Genomic DNA, 21,813 nt, shown 5'->3' on the forward strand with positions numbered 1-21,813 from the left:
TGTGTGTGTGTGTGTGTGTGTGTGTGTGTGTGTGTGTGTGTGTGTGTGTGTGTGTGTGTGTGTGTGTGTGTGTGTTTTTTAAGTATAAGTGAGAGTTAGCTAGGGTAATGGAGTCCCCTTTGGCAATGTGACAAAACGATGAGGTAGTCTGAGGGAAAGAGTGGAAGGGTCTTCGAGTGTTTAAGGACATGAGAAGGAAGGTGCTTGAGGGTGATGGCCTTCACAGACTGACAAGAGACGAGCACTGACATCTGAGTGTCTGTGTGATTGTGGACCATTACCAGGACTGCTGTATCAGGGATACCCATACTTTTTGACATGGCAAATGATCAAAATAGGTCCTGAAGTTCCACTTTGGTCTGATCTAATGTCTGCCATCGACATAACATAAACAGGTTTATAAGAAAAACCATACACAGATAAGTTACTGTATTTATTTTTGATTTTCATAACATTAAATTAAACCCAGACTAAAGACTCAGATGAATGGTCCTTTTCGTCCTCCTGAATTTTCATTTTAAGGTGAGCGGAGCACAGTCCTATCTTCTGAGTCTTAAGGAATGTGCCTGTGCATATCTGTATCAGCTCACCCTCCCTCCTTTTTTCCTCCTCACTCGCCTCTCCTGTGTGGCCATTCTGTGGGGCTTTGCAGTGTCATCGCTATGACAGATCAACACTGTCAGCCCAAGAGATCCCTCTGTTTGTTTGTTCTTCTCCAAAAGGGGTTAAACTGTCAAGTTGACAACTCACGAGACCCTTAGACTGCCCTACTGCCTCTCCTCGTCTCCCTCCCTCCCATCCACATTCATCCCCAAACGAGTGAAAATCAATACCAGATTGCCTGAGGACCACTGTTTGGTGTGGGCTTGACCCCTAGATGTCCCCCACTCTGCTTCTTTCATTACATGTAGCCCAGTATTTAACTTCCATCCTGATCCCTTGCCTAATTAGTTTCGATAAGCTCAGAGTCTCTCTTTCCCTCCCTCCTTCTCTGTATCTCCCTGTCCTACTCTTACAATTGCATTCACACACAAACACAGCAAACACATGGACTTTTTGCTTTCTTTCACTTTGAAGGGACACTGTGGGCTGGGAGTAATAAAAAGACAAATCCCGACAGGCACACAGAAGCCCTAAGCTATTCTTGAGCTAGGATTATTGTTTTGTTTGCTTAGCAAATTTTTTAAAACTACAGTGAAATTAGATTTGCACCCCAGATTGTCAGTCCAAACACTGGGGATATCCTGTGTTGTCCAAAACTAATGGCACTCTGCTGTGTTGGGCCTGTTGGCTAGTCCTGTGGTTTTCAGAAGGCCTCGTTGATATCGCGTAGCTCTGTTTAATCATTTTACAAAGCAGCTATTGATATTGTGTGGAAAATGCAACTTCACCTTTAGAATTCCCTAATAAATAATAACCTTAACCTTGATAAGTGATGCAAGCAGGTATCCAGTGGTTTTTCTGCAGGAGGTATATCTGTGTGTATATGTATATTTACCACCCAGATGTCCAGGTGCCGCCACTGTGCCGGCTGGCCCGTGGAACACTGACAAGCCCCAACAACATGTCGGCCCCCCCTGCTTTACTCCCCCCAGGGGCTAAAATTACCCTCAGGAATGTAAACAGACTGCCGAGTAAGCACACAGATTTCTGTGGCCCTTCGCCTGCATCCCTCTCCACACTTGCCCCCCTAAAGTGGGACAGTTCCATTTTGGACACAGAAGCCAAGGTTGATGCGGAGGCTACGGTAACCCGGCGCTGGCTGGTTTGCTACAGTAGTTTTCTGATTGAGTAACAGGACAGTGATAATCATTTTTCCTAACTGCAAATATTTTTTGTAACACCTGAAAGACAAATCTACTTTTTTCCCACCCTTGTACTCCTCATATCTCCTTTCCCCCATTTCATTTTAGCAGACAGATAGGCATTCACACCAATTCATTAGGTGTGTGGGGTCGCTGTAAGCAGTGGAGTTTGGGTGAAGAAGTTCACTGGGCTGGGCGCTGACATGTTGATTTAGTGGTGGTAACACGACTGCACTTCCAAAGGTGCTGACTTGGACGAAAGCCAGGCCTCTTTCTCTCACAGGGAGACATTAGAGACCACACTCTAATTTTGGGGCAGGGTTGTACTCATGGACGCAGAGGCCAAGAGGCCTACACAACAAACGTTCGCACCTGCCTTTCCATGACTTTTGATTCACTGAACTGGTAACAGAACTTACAATGAAGTACTTATTCTTGAACCTGATGGAGACCTTGGGCCAATGGATAGCATGGCTTTTTCAGAATGGAAGAACAATGAGGAGCAGCCATAAGAATTTACAAAGTCTCATTTAAAAAATATACTTGTGGCTTACATATTATATATTTCATGCAACTTGTTTGTGTTTCTGTGGTTTTAAGTACAGTTGCATGTGGATATTAAATGTTTTATTTCAACAGCTTATGTCGATTAAAAAACAGCTGAGTGCATGGCACACATCCCATGACCTCATATGCAAACATGATATCCATAAGTACACACGCATGACATTGTTCCTCCGCTGGATGCATTAGATGTGCCGGCGCTCGTTCAGACTGATGTTGCCCTAGCAAGGGTGGATAGGGTTACAGTACAAAATGTTGTTGATTAGGGGCTGTGCCTGTAGTGGGGGATCATCCTAAATTGAAGACACATTAGCTACAGGGGTTAAAGGCAGGATTAGGTCCAGATCTGTGTGGCATAAGGAGCAATGGTCAAAAAAAAAAAAATGCCTGTCCCAATGCTTGTCTTTGACTGTTTCCCCAGGGACAGGTGGCAATTATCGGCCAGGGCTGCTGGGAGTTCACAATAACAGGTTAAAGGAGCATGTATCCCCTTGACAATGTGGTTTTCTCTGTCTGCACAGCCTCCCAGCCCCCAGCCTTCTTGCCCACTACCATGGGGAGCTTCTTGTCTCTAGGCAGAACTCATAGACACGAGGACTCATCAAAGGCCCAAGGGGCTTTCGACTGATCTCCAAATTAGCACTATGGTCAATGTTTAGTTTTTAGAACTTGGAGCATTATCTAAAAAAACCTCAGATGTTTATTTTTTTAAATCATACTTTTACTTAGATTATCTTAAACATGTATAGGAACTTAATTAAAACCGATAACAAACAAAATACTGGCACTCACTGATAAGTATACCCTTTGTTAAAATGTAAAACAAACTTATTCTAGCTATAAGCCGGCATCAGCTTCACTGGCATTACAGATGACAGCTTGTACCTGAAACTATATATACTTAATGTTTGCTAAAACATTAAGTATATTCATCCGCGAGCGCCGCTATTTTGTTTGTTCTTATAACTACATTTAAAATGTGTTTACATAAATCAAGATTCCCAGACAAAATTACTACCCGCTCAAGATTTCAGTTCAATATGGTAGAGACACTATGTGCTGTCATCACCATGAAAGAATTCATTAATATCAGCATTAACTGTTAATGAATATCCACTCAGTGTGTCATAACTGAAGAGATCAAGCCATTTTCATGATGTACAGTGTCATTAAGGAGTGTGAGGAGTCGATATCTGCGAACAAAAAAAAAAAAAAGATCAGGTGTGCTCTTAGTTCCTGGACGTTAACCCTTTAAAAGCCGGAGAGACCGAGACGGACATTTCTTTTTCTTGCATTTATGTTAACAAGCCTGTTCAAAACAATCCTTTTTGCAAAACACTAACACACAGGACACTTTTGTCTGAAGGACAAGTTTTTGTTTTTTTTTATGAATATGGTGCCACCACAGAGCTGTCGTCATTAGGCCGCTTTGTTGTATGTAGTGTACTCTGTGCTGCTTGGGCCAAATTCTGAACACTGGAAAGACAAAGCTAGAGCCAGACCACACCTTGTTTAGTTTTGCTTCACATCCAATACAGACCAGAGTGTGTCAAAGCGTGTTGGACCGTGACACCGTAGATCTGAGAGGGAACCCGCACACATTACACACACAGTGCACACTTGTTTCTCAGATATGTGTTGCTAATGTGGTAGGCGACATGCTCAGTTAAGGGACTTAACGAGTTCAAAACACTGATTAAGTCTCCTCCCTTCAGCTGGAGGATGTTTTGGAAGCATGATATTGAGCGAATGGTTTCTAACTGGGACCAAATGTAATTAAGTTGGATATCTGTAAGTTACTATTGAGCCAGCAAATAAATATAAGGTTAATGCTTATTTGCTCATTCACATAATCATGTGTTAGTCAAGGTATCAGTCAGATGTCAGATTGTGTATCTGTACGGTGATAAGGTTTTGGTTATTGTGAGAAAGTGGCTGAAGTGATAGGAGCTTGTGGGAAATTTGAAGCCAGAAAGTGATAACTGATCAAATAATTAATGGGAGAAAAAAAAACATTTTACAATTATGGATGCATATGTTTAAAAATAAGCAGTTTTCTCTATTTATCATATAGAAAAAGGTCTAACCTTAGTTTTTTATGTGCACAAATCTCTCCAGAATCTTTAAATTCCCAAATTCTTTGCAGTATTACACATTGTTCTGAAATTGCTGAACCATTTGTCCATATAATCTTTTAGTAGCATTATTGGTGAATTGAAAATATAAAATATTAGTATATTATTTTGCCTATTTTACATTTATAGTTAATGAGCACAAAGTTCACCTTTTGCATTTGTAGGACGGGACTGTTGCTAAAGCTGAATCGGGTTGACCATCAACTAATTTTGTGATCCCTTAAAGGGCTCGGGCTACATCCTGCTCCAGAAGTGGTTGCTGTGTTTACCAAGTAAAGCTCTGGAATCCTCTTGTCTCTGTTTTGGTATTGTTATCTTGCATTAGTGAGCATAAATTAGCTCCTACTGCAACATAAAACTGACAACACACTGAGTCGACCTGACCTCCCACATCTCTCATACTCTCATACTTACACATTCCACCTCCACACCTCTAGCTTAAAAACTACATATGCATATGAATATGACATGCTCTTCACTGGTGGCAAAGATTAACCGCATTCTTCTCTGTTCCTCCTTAATTACGACGCTTGCGTAGGTTTTGGTGATAATAATGTACAATCGCGTGCTGCGGTTGCTTTGTAATTGTGTTTTGAGTACCTAAGTTGAATTAAGTTTTTTTCACCGCTCACTGAGACAAAGTAGGGGGTGGAGAAAATAAAAAAAACAATGTTTTCTATTCTTAGCTATGGTCATGTTAATAACTTGTCTGTAGGAGGTTAACTCTTCCATTCAGTTCCTGTTATTTATGGACAGTCGGATGTATAGTTTGTAGCAAGGGATTATTTACCTCCCTGTTCGAGGACGCCCCTCTGGGTAGAACCAGCCTTAAAATATCCTACTTGTGCACAGCAGTTTTACTTGTCAGGGGTGTCTTCATCATCAGTCTGGCTGAATTGCAGCAAAATGCACTACAAAGTCATTAAAATACACAAGCTGGGTACAGTATTCATGCAAAACTGTATCACCTGCTGACATGCAGGCTCTGGGTCACTGCCGTCCCTGTAAATTTTCGCAAATAATAACACGTCACAACACCAGTATCTAACCTTTTTTTTTTGTTTTTGTTTTTATAAAGAAAACTCTTATGACTCTTTGATAGGTGAACATCTATCAAAGGGATCTCAAAAGAATAGTCTTACTTTTACACATTTATTCTCTGTCTTTTACTACATACGCAGTTCGTCAGACTTCAACACAGACATTTTTATGCCTCTGTACTTCTCTCACAATCAGTCTGAATGCTTTTTGTCTTAAAAGAAGTTGAGCGGGTTCCATTACGGCATTTGGGAAAACTGAGAAAAGACTGACTAACACTAATGTTTGGCAGTGCTTTAGCTGCCTACCTTGTGACCTGATGTATGGATGCTGAAAACAAAGAGGTCTTTGTGGAGAGACCTCAGAGACATAGACTTCACCCTCAGGTGAAGGCTTGCACTGTCTAAATCATTGCTGGGGTGTTTGTTTAAAGTGGACCTGTGCGGTGTGTAAAATGAAGTGAGGGCGTTTTAAAGTCGAGCATAAATTCATCTCAATTTTATTGATAATTCGTCATGTCATGTAATGTACTTTGGAAAAAGTGATTGAACCCGAGTTGTGCTTGAAGCTTCTTCTTTTTTTTCCACCAAATGTAGCAAAGGAAGTTAACCTTGATCTGCGTGTTGAGCAGAAATGTTCAACTCAGAGATTTTTGAAAAGGTTACACTACCTGACCTCCCATGCATGGATTACGGGCTTTCAGCCATGCTTTCATTTTCCCCCCAAAATGAGAAAAGCAAGAACTAAAATCAAGAAATAAGTCTGCAAATTATTTGAAGGGTAGAGTTGGTATATTTTTACGCATGTGTTTATTATATTCCGTATTGCTGGCTTCATGGCATGTTGTGTGTGCACAGGCAGATACTAATAACACTCCCTCTTCTCCATTCATGTTTTTTTTCTATTTCTTACTGCCTCGCTCTCATTAAGCTGTTGTAGTAAGCTGCTTGGCACCTGCTTTAAAATGCGACCACCAGCAGCTCATTAACACTAACGAAAGCACGGCTGGCAGCCCGCAATCCACGCCCAGGCTCGTCAAGTGGCCCTCTTGCTGAAATTAGCTACATTTCACAAACAATTTCACCAACTCGTTACATAGCGAGGTGTTTATTGGAAGATGGTTGACTCTGACTTCGAGGTGGTGTGCGTAATAAGCACATGCCAGCTTAAAATGAGCCAGCCCACATAATAAACCATAATTTGCCTACAAATTTAAACTGAACTTCCACTCACTTCCTCCGGCGTTCCAACACACAAACTTCAGAGGAAGTATATATATATATATATATGCAGTAGTAGTGCCTAAAGCACCCTGCTGTGTATTTTTACTTGCTTTCTACTTAGTTTTAGTCTTTTTCACAAGAAAATCATGCTAGAACCATCAGACTTAGTCTTGACCCCCTGACCGTTCCCTTCCCCCTTCAGTGTTATTGTTACTATTCCCAGTCCAAGATTTTTACCTCAATGTCCCAGTAGTATTGACTTGTATTAATCCTGAGAAGGATTCAAACTCCATTTATTTTCTTTACGGTATGGAAAGGCCTTGGTGACATGGCTCCCCAGTGTTTATAATTTTGCTTGTTTCAATTTGTACTCAGCCTCCCTTGACAGACCTGGGACATGATGAATCGTGCACGGCTGCCTTATCTGTTGATGTGCAGTTTTAACCTTTTCAGAAGGTTGCCTCTTTCCAGTGTGTGCCGACCAGTCTGCCCGTTCTACGCTTCTCACCCTCCCCAAACACACGCATACATCCAGAACACAGGAAATACAAAGAGAACGGCGGCAGAATAAAAAGAAGCACATAAGCCCTTTTCTGAAGCCACCTAATGTAAATGTTTAGGTTTTGTTTCCAAAACATTTCCATATTAAGAGTTGACAGCCATGTGCAGCAGTGGAGCGTGGAAATGGCGAGAATTTGAGGGTTTGAGCAGTGTTGAGAGGGTGAGCTACGTGTGTGACACTGTGGTGAACTTAGAGCGTGCATCTGCAGGCTTTCTTCGGGGCTGTTGGCTTTGGCCTGTTTGCTCACAGATACAGCACCGTAAATCACGCGCTGTTAAACGCAGAATGCAGGGATGGGGTGTAGGAGCATGTACACTACTGCGAGGGCCGCTTAGAAGGAGGTGCACATATCTTCATGTACATGCGTCTGTCTGCACACGGGAACTGTATGTAGCATGCGCACTGCCTCGAGACCAGTCATTATAACAAGACATATGTAACAGCTGGCAAAAGAACAAAGGCTGAGAATTTATTGTTTCTGTGGTCACAATGCAATCTGTGTGTTTACAGTAAATTCTTAAATTGCAAACTAAAGATTTCTGTAAATACAGCATCTATAATAGTTCTTATAATCTAACCAAAATGTCAAAAGATTTTATGAACTTTACCTTGAAGCTGAACTTGTACTGCTCTCTGTGGCCCTTTAGCTAGCTTCCTGTCTTGGCCTCCAGAGGCCCCACAACAGCGTTAACTGTCCAAGGATGAAGAGCAGTACTGTCAGCCCCCTGAATCTGCTCTAGCATCTAGCAGCTACAGTGCTCTCCACTCAAGAGTTCAACTGTGACACGTCTTTATGCGTGGCAGCTAAGGTTCAAAGAAGAGAGGGGCCACTGGTGGCTCTTTGGGGGTTAATAAATATCTTGAAAGCTGCTTTATTTCCTTTTTGAAAAGAAATAATAAAATGTAGTTGCACATTCCAAGTGACGAGTTCCTTTGTTTAAAGCGTTACTGCATCTTTCAGCACATCTTTAGGGATACAGTTGCTACAGGTTCTACAAGGAAATAAACAAAAACATCCTATATCTAAACACTCCTAATTTGAGCTCACATTTGCTTGGAAAGTCAATCTTTATTGCCGCAGTGCAGATTGCTTTCCCCCTCAAAATGAAGGTAAATGAAACAGCTGGACACTGTTTGACTAGCTAACCTTAACCACCATATGCAGTGTGTTGAACTCTGCATGCTCTCTTATGCGCCAAAGGCTTCTGATGTCAGGATCCGGAGGCCTTGGTGTAGTGCTTTGTTATAGATAGATTATTGTTATTTCACTGCCATTGTAATGTGATTGAGTGTGTATCACCCTGTCAGAAAGATCTTTATCTTCCTGGCGGTGTTTTTGTTTGATTCAGCACAAGTTTCCTGGATGTGATCAAAGGAAAAATACCTAAGCCATCTTATCGCTCATAGATCCATCTCGCTAGTGTCCCATCTTTCTATCTCTTTACTAACCTATTCCTGATGTTTTCTGTATTTCCTATCCAAAGTCAATAGCATTTTCAGATATGAATTTGAAAGTCTATCTCAGTATTTGCACACTGAGAACTCTTGAAAACAGCAGCGGTAATGTACTAACAGTCTGTTTTGTTTTTGTGCACTGCAGGTTTGGTCCAGGCCTTGTGATCTACTGGTATGGCTTTATTGGAGAGCTGGATTGCCAGAGAGACAGAGGTATCCTACTCAAAGACTGCTTCCCTACAGACATTGTCACCCTGTGCCATGCCACGCAACAAGACCGATCACCTGAGAGCCAGAATAAAGACAAAGAATGAGAAAAGATCAGAAGCAAGAATAAAACCAAAGTACAGATGAAAGAATGAATGGGAGGAAAGAGGGATGACAACAAGGAGGTGGGAAGGGTACGAACACTGAATTTTGCAGGGGTGGATACCTAGATCCGGAAGCAATTTGGCTTTCCTGCAGTGTGAGACTACTGGCAAAAAATCTGCCCTGAACTTCACCTGACCCTCATTCTCTCTCTCTCGCTCTCTCTCTCCCTTTCTTCCTCTCATTCACTGCTCCAAAGCGGCCGCATGTAAATGCACACCAGCATTCTCTATATACCTGACGTCACTCATAGTCATACCTGTAAATGGAAAAACATGATCTGGGAGGCTATTCTGGTCGTGGTCAACACCTGGCCCTTGGATGGCCTCTTGCACTGGAGGCTACGGTGCAAGCCAGGGCCGAAGCAGGACATAAGGCCCTTCCTTATCATGCTCAGGCCCTGGCCTTTGTCACTCCTTCCTCCTCCGTTCCATAGGCAGATAAGAGAGGTGCGGTCTAGGGGCTGGGTGACGCCTGTCTCTCACCTGCGTCACTCAGTGCCCTCTCAGTCACTCTCCAGCGGGATAAACAGGATAGTTTCTGATTAAGGCTGGCCCCTCAGTGACCCTTTTCACATTATAAAATCTTTTTCTTTTTTTTTGTTAGCACATATGCTTGACAGAACTGTTCATGCTGCTGTCAGTGTTTATTTCTTAACTGCGCAACTACAATTCAAATTCAAAGTTCCACTAACCTAATTAAGCGCAAATTTTGATACATTTACAAAAAAGGAATTCTTTTTTTTTTTTACATTTGTTGGCTTCATGTTTACTGTAGAGTTAAAGTTATTGATAGAATTTCCAATAGGTGTGATCAAAATTGAATAATTTTCTATTTTTTTACGTTGAATATATTAATAATTTTTCACTGCATAATGTCATAAAATAATGAGCATAGCCGTGACAGTTTGCCTAAAGCAAAGCCATATTGAAATTGGGAGTAATGTGGTAGCCTAACAGTGTTCACTTTAAAAGGATATAAAATAAGTGAAGAGCTTATCCTCGCATTTGTGAACCTACGTTTGCTTGACCAGTGTGTTTACTTAGTAAAATATCAAAACCAGGAGCTTTTTTACTTGTTTCACAGTAATAAAAAATAAATAAAAAGATTATTAGAATCAGCATTTGTTACATTCTGTCCCACATTTAACCTGTAACAATTTAAAGTAAAACTACTTTACTTGCATGTGTTATTTTGTACATGTAAATATTAATAAATGTGTTGTGTAAACTATTTTTAATATGTTCCACGTTACTGTCAAAATCATAAACTTTATATATCAGGCACGTTTAGGCAAGTGAGGTAAAAGACAGGTACGTAGAAACACCTGATTACCATGTAAAGGTAAGTGACTGTCTAGTAGTCGTCTATTGCACATCTTTATAACCGTGGTACATTTTATGAGAGGATACTAATGGCAGAAACACAGCCGGGCTAGGAGAACCAGAAGTGAACATAAAGTTGAGTGATGGCTTTAGAGGCAGATATGCACTGCCTATAGGGGATCCCTGTCCTGCCCCTTTCTTTATGGCACACAAAACGATAAGAGGAAAGAAAGTGAAAGGGTGAAGAACCTGCTGTCACCTCAGAAAGTACACTTACAAAGAACTATTTTTGTTCATAGTGTGCTTTCAAACTGCAGGCTTCACGTGTTCTTGTGCATAGAAATGAGTCAAAACAGACCTCAGGTGCAAAGTTAGTGGAAAGCTTTTGTCTTCAGTCTATTAATCACCAAATCCGACCGCCTCCTTTTCTGTTATTTAAGACAACTTGCCCATATGAAACAAAAATATGTGTTCCTATGTTTGGCCTGCATTTATGCACTGTTCAAACAGTTGGAGAGATATGGTATGTAGGGGTTAAATACCATTAAAGTGCTGCTTGATTTGTTACCCTTAAACCTCTAACCTTAAGCCGACTCCCTATCTAGGCCCTGATCCCCTCCATGAGGAGGCCACTGGGTCACCACTGGGTCGCCAGGCGTCCATGGCTTCCTCTGTGCCCCCCCGCCTCTCTGCGCACTGTGGTACAAAACAACTGTCCCCATGTGTCCAGTTAAACTCGGCGCGAATGCCTGGTCATGGTATGCTTAGACATCACTTTATGGCTCCTGTTGGACAAAAAAAACAGAGCTATTTTACTCGGGGAGGGAAAATTCTCCATTCAATAAGAGCAGAAAAAAAATGGAAAAGAGCAGATTCAGTTCCTCTCAAGTTTCAAGCCTTCCTGCCATTGTTTTCCAAGGTGGTTGTTGCACAAAAGAGTAGCCAGGGTCAGCTCCTATAAATTAGGTTCTGCACACAATGTGCACTAAATAAAGCTTTTTTTTAAAACGGACTTCAAAGGCGAGCCACGGCATCAGTGTCAGGTGACCAGATTTCCATGATGTGAGTGCAAATATAGAAAAACTAGTTTCCATCTGATGATTTTTAAGAGCCAGACGTCTGTATTTTGTGTTTTCTCTCCCACCCCTGTTAGAGTCATTGTTCCTGTCACAACAATGGGGCACTCGAGTGCTCTCCAAATAAGGCCAGTTTGGAGAGGTCACTTCCAGGGGCTGGTAACACCCGTGTTCTGGAGAAATTTGATCCTCAAGTGGCATACAGCAAAAACAAAACTACACATTCTTTATTTTTTGCACTGGAAAAAAACCCCATTAACAATATATAGATTATTCAAAAAGTTGTTCATGATTTGTAAGTTTCCAAATTTTCTTAAAATTAAAATTAATAGTTACTAGTTATTTATTTGGGGAGGGGATGGGGGGGTCTCTTCTTCCTGTACTCCAAGGTAAGGTAATACGAAGTTTTCAAAGTAATTTGTTAATTTGTGAAAATAAAAGACAAAAATACTCCATTAGCATAGTAAACTGGAACTGTAATACATCAGCCTCTATGAGGGGTCTTTGAGATGCTCCTAAACCTGACTGGAATCCACCTATGCCTCACAGAACTCTAATTCACCAAAATGAAAAGCACACCTGTTTATATAAAGTCCCCCAGTTGACTGTGTGTGTCAGAGTGAGAGCCAAGTGATCCAAAGAATTATCAATGGGGTGATACATTCTAAAGTGTGTAGAGCAATTTGCCATAGAAATATTTGACATGATTATGTCAAGTGCCCAGGAGCTCGGTGGAAGAAGTTTGTAACCACCAACAGTCTCCCCAGACCTTTCCACCCATTTGCTTTTTGAAGATGGGAGTAGCTTAGTGCAGAACAGCTCTCAGTGCAGCACTTTATCAATTATGGCTTTGTGGTAGAGTGGCATGATGAAATCCATGCTTCACTAAAAGACACATGACAGCCCACTGGGAGTTTTCTAAAAGATAATCACCAGGATGAGATTCTGCATATGAATATGTAGAATCTGTAGGTAAAAGTCAAGCAGTTCAGGAAGTTTTCTGGTAGTCCAGGGGCTATTGACTAGACACATTTGAGCAGGTTTTGCTTTCAAAGAGGCTAGTGGTCCATGTGAAAAGTAAAAGGGTCGGCATTTGTAACAATTCATGCAAAAACCATCACTTGTTTATACTGGTATTGCTTGTTTTTTGCATTTCTAAACAGTGATCAAAGGATACAAACATTTCCCTCAGAGGCTAAGCCAGCACACTTTGTGTTCCCAGATTTGCCAAAAGGCAGTTCGACTTCCAGACCATGAAAAAAATTTTGATCTTTCTGTTCTCAGTTCTCAATGGCATAGAGGAGACAGGCCACTGAGCATAACCTCATTAATATCATCTTACAGTCAAACACAGTAGTGGTGGAATTGTGCTATGAGCGACTAGTCACGATAGAGGGAAACAGGGAAACTGAAATATATAGCTCGATCCCGAGTGCTCAGGATCTCAGGTTACCAAAGGTTTCATTTCAAGAAGATGACCCAAAGCATAGCACAGAGAAAAACACAGCAGTGGTTTTGGGAAAACTGTGTGAAGCCTGCACCTGAACCCCAAAGGAGCATTTATAGACCTGGAAATGGCTGCATAACAGCACTCCCAACCCAACATAATTGACTTTAAACAATTCTGTCAAGAAAGGGAGAAAAGAGATTCCAAGTTTGTAGGATCTTTCCCACGAAGAACGGTGGCTGCAGTTGCTTCCAGTGGTGCTTTAATCAAGCACTGAGCGAAGAATCTGAATACCTAATAAAGATGATTTTTTTTTTTCTTTTAATAAATTAACAAAACACACTTAATGCTCTCAACACACTAAAAAAATAATTAAATGCATTATGAGAAGACCATAAAATGTGGAAACCTCAAAAGTTTAAAAACCTGAATACAATATATGCACATGTTAATAAAAAGTTTAAGAGGAAAATTGAGATCATATTATTCATCATTTTTTGCTGTTGCAACATTAAAAAGAAATGATGTGTAAGGTGATTTAGTTACACCTTATTATAATACTGGTTACAGTTCTTAAATCTGGGACTCCCATGTGTCAGATTAGTTTGATGCAGTTCACAGCATCCACTCTGTCTGGTCTCAGCCTGCAGGCTATTGGAAGTCCACTATCCACTCAGATGTACATCTTGGACCAATCTCTTCCACATCCTGCTGTTTTATGCTTCTTCATCCAAGCTCATAGATAGACCACTGAGACACAGAGAATGAAAAAAGGACAGAACCTGGAAGAGCTGGTTCTATCCCTCTAGCAGACCACCAAAAGGACTTTCTCCACGCTCCTGTGTTATTTATGTGAAGAGAGCTCTGGCCTGTTTCTGCCGCAGGCAGCGTAGTGCTTTTAGTAAGGATCCTTTCAGCCTCCCTCAGCCAGCCAGACATCACAGCATGGAAATAAATAAAATTATATCCAGGAAGAGTCCAAACAGCCAGTATGAAATGTAAAAAAAAAAGAAGGAAAGAAAGAAAAGAGAAAACAACAACAACAAAAAAGATTTTACATTTTTTATTTATTTTTTTGTTGTGAGGGCTTGAATAACAGCACTGGGAAAAAGCGGTCTCTCTTCTCTGAGCCGAGGAAGACGCGAACAGACTTCATTTTTATTTTTAGGAAGCTCTACCCGCTAATCAGAGGCTGTTATTTAAAAACAACAATAGATCATGAGAAAAATGGTTGGGGGGATTTTAAATGGCAACGCGGTGGATTTTTGATTGACATGATGGAGGACAGATGGTATGTTTGAGGGAAACTGAACAACTATGACAAATAAATCCACACTGAAGGGTGGGGGAGGATAATTTAGTTTCCTATGACTCATTGGCTTTATGGGACAAGACACGAACGGGAGCTTTAAAAAAAAAAAACAACAACAACAAAATTTTAAAGCTCTGCACTGCCTGCAAAAATCAAAGATCACATGCAACCAAGGTCTGGCCAGTAGCTTTAAATGAGCAACTCAACATGCTCTTAGTTGAAATGAACAGCTTGGCAATAGAAATGGTATGCAACAGTATTTTAAAGAGAAAGCTGTTGACTTGGCTTCTTGCTGATTGACGTATTTCATTTAGAGCTAAGCTCCCATTTGTGAAAACAGTGGCACTTGCTGCATAACCCGCTGCATTCAAATAAATCCAGGAAGCATATCTGGAGTTCCTTCTACTGAGATCTGATATACCATGTGTCTGCAGCTAGCACTTAGGCCTGTCACAGTCCTGAGCTTAGCCAAGATGTCATACATCAGCTATTTTTGTTCCAGCTACATTCATGCGTATTATTTTAACATGTATAGCAATGAATAAAAGAGATAACGGGAATACAACCGAGTGTGCGTTTGTGGTTGGAACCACAGGGGTGACAACCCGCATGGAGTATGCCTGCTCCAGCATCAGCCACTAGAAAGGTCAGCCCCCCCTGAATGGCATTTGGTTTGTGACAGAAGTGACCCAGAAACTGTGATATCTCCTGATCACAGCGAGGGTCCAGAGGAAGCCCGGTAACAACCCCAAAATCAGGTTCAGGCCAGCATGGCGATGAGCAGGGGTGAGGAAAGCAGCAGGGTAGAGGAAAGGTAGAAGAGGAGCAGACAGCAGAAAGGCAGCAGTAGATGTATGATCACAAGTGACATCCTAAAAGATTAGAGCTGCGTGGTCGGAAAATACGACTAGAGCTAGTCAGGGGAAAAAGGTTAGTTGCATGAGGTGGAGAGAAAAAAATGATTCGGTCAAAACAACCTTGGCTCACCCTCTCCCTTGTCTTCTATTTGTGAGCATTATGGCCTGATGAGAGCTGTGGCAAGCTTGTTATTATGAAATAAGTGCACTTGGGAGGAGGTGGGGCTACTGTACGGATGAACGTGGCTATTATGGGATGCACGGACCGCAGGTTTTGATTGGTGCTGAGAGCAAAAGCTTCCAGGGCATAATCAGAGCCACTAATCCAGCTGATAACAGTGGGTCTGGCCCTGCACACTGTGCCAACCCCTCGCTCATTCAAAAGTAGCATTGCATTTGTCAAAACAAGCCTTATTGTCATTTATCACCCTGCAGTAAATCCTGGCTTGAAATCCTAGCACACAGATGAGAAGACTTCTCTATTATGTACAGACTTAGCTTAATTTGGGAAATATATGAAAGAACAGATGTGATTGGGTATTTTATTGAATTGTTGCCACAGGCAACATAATATTTTTGCGCTGGGAAATTATGAAGAGCAGGGATGGAAGCAGTCGTTTGCACGGTGAAGACAAGAACAGAAGAAGGCACTGGCTTTTTTTTTTTGTGATGTTTTATGAGTGTTTCATCGAGCCTTTGCTGCGCTGAGCAATTAACTGTTTTGCTTAAAACACAGTGCCAACTGCAGTGCTGCTTCAGTTAGAGAATTGTAGGCCATTTGTCATTTTTACAACTCATTTTCACCCCAAAACACTCCACGATGTGGCTGGATATAACCTTGCTGGAACCATGTTGGAACCATGTCCTTGAGTTCCCACTGGCAGGTAAATATACACTTCCATCTAAACACACGTCTCACATTGTCTGCCTTTGACTTATGGGAGGTCAGCCTGAGAGGGATCGATGTTGCAATTCAGTTTTAGAGGCCTGATGATGTCACGTTGCAGTGTACTGTGGCTTATGGGACCAGGAACCTGTTGATACAAGAAAACCACATCACCTCAACAGTCTTGACTCACATTTAGTGACAAAGGATGAGGGCCGCATGTGTGCTGGAGTGGGTTTTTATGCACACTTGCATGGGCCAAATCTTGCACATGCTCTACTGTAACTTCAACACATCACTTCACTGACAACATCCCAATCCCACAGGGATCATCATCAGGTCACACAAGAGGGAAGAATGAATAGAGCGATGTGATGTTGTCATTCAAATGCAATGGATCACTTGAACTTCACTGCCCTGTTGTAATGACCCTGTGTAAAGACCTGTAATGTGGTTTTCCCATTGGGTTTGAGGGAAACCCTATTCCAGGCCATTCAGGTGTGCAATAAAGTGCTTTTCACTTTCTGAGGACTTCCTGTCTCCAGTGGCGTTCTCCATTAACTCCTCACAGACAGACAAGAGCCTTTCTATTGGCCCAGGCACTCTTTATCGCAGCAGTTATTCCCCTCAGGTATGGCGCTACCTGACCCACAGATAAGATAGAAAGCCGGCTGCCTGTCATTATTGGTAGATGAAGGCTATCTGAATATTGACAACAGTTTACACTCCTTGTTGTGAAACAAAGTTGAACTTGTAAGACAGTTGAACACAAGGCTTTTATTGTGTTGAGGAGATATGAAAGCTCCCTGTGGCCACATACCCAAATACCCTTATGTCACGGCTTGCAACCCCTCCTCTTCAGTTGACTATTTATTCCCACCAGCTGTAGTGACGTGCTAAAAAAGTTCTTGACACCAGCTATTGCTTTTCATCACTGAAGCTTCCCTGCTAACAGGGAACAAGTTAGCGTTTCTTGTCTCCCCTGTATTCTGTGTGCTTGTGAAAATGCTCACAGCGACCGATTTTAATGCAAGACACCGCATAAAATGGGTCCTTGAATCACCTGCTATTAGAGTGTTGTGCAGAAAAACATGACTAATAATAATAATAATAATAATAATAATAATAATAATAATAATACGCTGACGTGGATGTTGTGTGAAAATTTTTTTCGCACATGCACAATCCATGTTTTTTGCAAGTAAACTCATCTTGATAGTTTAAAATAATTAGTTTCGCCGGATTATATAGTTTAAAATGACCAAAATAATGTTGTTTGCGACTGAAAAAAAGTAATCTAAATTTAAGACGTCATTTTCCGCTTTTCACTGGATAAAATGATGATTATCCGAAGTTGTTGGGCTATTTGTAATTTGAATAAGAGCAACTTATCCGGTCTTAAAGTTTGTGGAAAATATTTTAAATAATATAAAGCCATTTCCACTTTCCACTATTGTAAAGGCAATAAAACGCATTTCAGTTCATATTTAAACGAAATTAAATGATTACTTATTTCAATAGCAATGTGATGCTATTAAAATAAGAAATCATCAATGATCAATTCTGTGTGAAAAGTTATTATTATTATTATAAATTATTATTAATAATAATAATTAAATAAATTGCGGTTGGCTGTGCTTGGAGTCTGTCGTCGCTATGTTTTATAATCATATTAAACCAGTCTGGGCTAATTACGTGGAGCACCGTTGACTCGCGTTGACGCGCAGCCTGGAACTCCATCCCAGTGTCACCAGACTCCCTCTCCTCTTTTTGCCTTCACTTGTCTTCGCTCCTTTTTTTTCTTCTTTTTTTCTCTTTCGTATAGATGCCTGCATGCCATTGAATTGTCGAGGTTTTAACTGCCATCCGAGACGATAATGGTTACCGATTCTATACTTTCAGCCATAATCTTCAAGTGGGCCGTGATTAATGATGTCAGAGTTAGCAGGGTCCTTCGGGTCCCCGGCTGGATGACTTCAGCTCTGTTGCCCTGCTCTTCAAACCTCCTCTCTTTTCTTTAAACACAGACGCACAGCCACCGGCGTACACAGAGCTTGCAGAGATGGTCGCGTATGAATTGCTCGTTTCTCTCTCTCTTTTTCTCTGTCACATACGCACACACACTCAGGAATGGGAGCCGGGCAACAAGTCCCCAGGTGCAAAGCATTATATTGACCCTACAATCCATCTTTATTGATTTTACCATCAACGTGCTCTCCTAATACATGCATAAGGAGCCTTTTACCTGTGAGTAAATATGAAACGAGAGTCTCTGAGGTCACATTTACGGCAGCAGGTCAGGGTCTCTCTCATATGTTGAAATAGCCAAGGTGGGATCCCAGTATGTAAACTTTTGAGGTAAAGGAAGAAAAAAAGTAGGATATCCGTATTTGTATAGATGTACATAAATATACACGTCTGAGTATAAACTTCAATGTTATTTGCAATTTTTAACACAGAAATGGGAATGAACGAATGAACGCTGATGTCTCTCAAAGAGAAAGACATAGAAACCGCTTCTTCTTCCTCTCTTTCCATAAATACATTTACTCTGGCCCCCAGAAGGGGTCGCCATCATGTAATAACACTGCGCCCAAGGGTGTGGTGGGGAGGGGGTCTCCAGATCGCGCTCCTTCCCTCTCCCTCTCCCTCTCTTTCTCTCTCGCTTGAGAACATCTACATTATATTGAAGTTATTTAATGGATTTGAAATGCGCATCGTGCCTTTAGAAATATGCACATTAATCAATAACCCGGAGAAATTTCATATTTTACAAAATCCACTATGTGTGCGCATCCACGCTTCTCTCCCCCTGCTTCTCCCTCAGCCCTCTTCTGTTATTTACAGTTCTTGTGAAATGTCTCACTTTGCTGCCCTCGGCCTCCCGCAAGATATTTCTAACCATTTTTTTAAGCTCTCAAAATAACCGAAGGAAATTAGGAATAAAAAAAATCTACTTAGGAAAACAACCCATAAATTAAGAGAATCGATATTTGCGCCACTCAGTGTTAGGACTTTCGTTTCATAATGGAATAATGCCATATTTATATCCCAATCTTATGGGCTCTCAAGCCATAAACCGTGATTATTTCACTGAAAAACCGGTCAAACGTTGACAACCTTGGGGCCATTGTAACACGGTGCTGGAAAAGGGAATATAATGAGGAGGAGGAGGGAAAAAAGGAGGCCAGCGGCTTGCCTAATTAAATCTTAACTGATTGAAATGAAGGTTTGAGTACCTCAAGGCTTGACTAAACTTCGGCTATTTCCCTTTTTATTGCGCCTTATTTATTCTGCACTAACATGCCGTCTTTTCTGCCTCTCCAGCAGCCTCAGCACTGGCCATTGCAATTTTCAGTTTCTGCTAATTCCAACCCCCCATAGCTATGTTATTTGACTATTTATAACATTCGCATCATTAAGATTTCCTTTTTGCAGGGTGAGTGTGCATTGGAGAGGGGTTGTGTATGTGTGTTGAGGGGGGTGGCAGTCACTCTTTTTTAAGAAGACAAGTATCATTGAAGTGTGAAAAAAATCGCCTCTTATTCCTGTAGCGGGCAAGCAAACAATCGTGAATATCACCCGGAGAGTTGAAGATTTTTTTAAGGTGGTCCTCATAAAAATATAAGCCATGATGCTCTTTTTTTATTTGCATTTTTTTTTGCAGCAAAAAATATATTTATATAAAATGCTATGTTTAATTTCAATATTCCAGAGATTTTTATTTATTATTTATTTATTTATTTTTATTTAAGACAAAAATCCAAATTTTCTATTGATCAAAAATGCCGTCGAGTAAATATCGCAGAAGGCCAGTGAGGAGTCATCAGTGGCACTATCTGCGGGCGCGTTTCTTCCCCTATTGTCTGAGGAAATAGTATCATAAATGATAAATAGATAATGGAGCTGTCTCCTGCAGACACGTTCATCAGCGGTAAATGGGAGCTGGCGCAGAGCACCACGGAGAATTAAGGCGAAAGAGTTTGCAACATTCCTGCAGGGGATAAGTTGTTGACAATTAAAGAACACACACATATACACACACACACGAGGAGAGAGAGAAGGAGAGAGAAAGAGTGGTGGGGCGGAGAGATGGGGACGGGGAAAGAGGTCAGAAATGCATTTACTGGTTGTCTTTGTTGGTTATTTCTGTTTGGTTCCGTGTGCTAATTTTTTTCTCTTTTGTTTGCTTTTCATTTGAAGACTTTCTCCTCAAGGCCGGCTTGACTTTTACGCCATATCAGGTGTTGCTGCCATTTGAGCGCGTGTTTTGCTTATCCAACACCCAGACAAAATGCATTACACGAAAAGGGAGGTGTATGTGAAATCACAGCTCAGGTAGATGGGAGCATTTGGTTCTTAACGCAGCCTGACTTTTGATTAATCGCGTAAGATATGAATGCATGCGTCTTTATGCGCCATTCCCCTGCTAGTTGGCTTGAAAATTGAGTGGTTTCTACATGGTGAGCTATTTCCTGGTGTGCAAATTCGTGTATTTTTTTTTAAATTTATTTTATGCCAAAAGGAAATGCTTCACGTATAGGAAAATAAAATGTGAAAGTATATCACATCTCAGTACTGAGAAAAAGGGGGCAATACGCATTAGAAGTTAAAAACACAATGTGAACTCGACGGATAGATGAAGTTTAGACTCACACCGTTGCCTTTGCTGAGTTTGGATTGCAAAAAACAACCAAGTCTTCTTTTAAAAAAAAGGGGGGAAAAAAAGCCACTGCCGTGAGACTGGGTTGTCCAGAAAGCCTTTTCGGTGGTGCTATAATAAACCATTTTCCCTGGGCTTTATTGATCAGTCACTCTGAGCTAATGTAATTATCCTCATCAATAGGGGGACTGCAGGGAGAATCATTATGCGGTTGACATTGATAAATGATCAGCCAAATGCGGTCCTTTTCTCCCAGGGACCCCCGCCTCTGACCCGCCTCGCACAGGCCTACATAACGTAGTCATAGAAACACCTTATGGCAAGAGGAGAGAAAACTGCTGAAATGTTAAAAAAAAGGAAGAAAAGGAGGGCAACACACAGACACACACATGCGTACACACACAGAAAACTGAAACTTAAAAAAACAAAACAAAAAAAAAAAACTGTCCCTGTCCCCCAGAGCAAGCCATTTTGGGGAGAGCCAGCTGCACAGCGAAGGACACTCAGTCCCTGCGTAAGCGTTCATTTTTACGACCACTATCCAAATCAGCAATTTGAAAGAACAACAAAGAAGAAGCAAAACTTTTCTAACGCGCTCCCCCCCGTCGCTGCCAGCAGATCCACTTGTGTATCTAAAAATATATATTTGCAGTCGTCTCTCTTAGATCATAAACCCCACTTTACCAGATGCTCTGCAGGAAGCGCGCACGCACACATATACAAACACACACACACACACGCACACGCAAACATATCCAATAACATGAGTATTATTAACATGTTGCCTCTGTAACGCACTCAGTGTTTCTAGCGGGTGAACTGGGTGTGTGGACTTTTAATATTGTTGCACGGGAGGAGAGTGTCTTCCAGAGGAACGGGCTGCATTGTGCAGCAGTGCAGAGGGAATATATTCCTTATTTTATTCCTGCAGCAGCGGCCCGGACTGGCTTTGACAGGGAGGAGATGAAGGGGTGGAGTTGTTTAGCTCGGCTGGATCATCCATCATCCCTGTCACACCGAATCGGCAAAAGGAAAGCAGCAGAGGCAATCTACCTTCTGTCTCATCGGGGAAGAGGGGAGGGAGGAGGAGGAGGAG

At 41.4% G+C, this 21,813-nt stretch overlaps 1 protein-coding gene across 4 annotated transcripts in view; it reads left to right on the forward strand.

Annotated features, from left to right (window-relative positions):
- Positions 1-10,384, forward strand: part of cdin1 (CDAN1 interacting nuclease 1) — a 51,018-nt gene extending 40,634 nt beyond the window's left edge. For all 4 annotated transcript variants that reach the window (XM_014340187.2, XM_005942645.3, XM_042222629.1 and 1 more), the window contains one exon: positions 8,928-10,384. In XM_014340187.2, the coding sequence (XP_014195673.1) occupies positions 8,928-9,096 (169 nt within the window). In that variant the 3' untranslated portion in view covers positions 9,097-10,384. The remainder of the gene's footprint in view (positions 1-8,927) is intronic.
- The last annotated feature ends 11,429 nt before the right edge of the window (positions 10,385-21,813 follow it).

Source organism: Haplochromis burtoni, unplaced genomic scaffold, assembly GCF_018398535.1.
Source record: "Haplochromis burtoni strain Fernald_Lab_line unplaced genomic scaffold, NCSU_Asbu1 Contig_89, whole genome shotgun sequence".
Lineage (NCBI taxonomy): Eukaryota > Metazoa > Chordata > Actinopteri > Cichliformes > Cichlidae > Haplochromis > Haplochromis burtoni.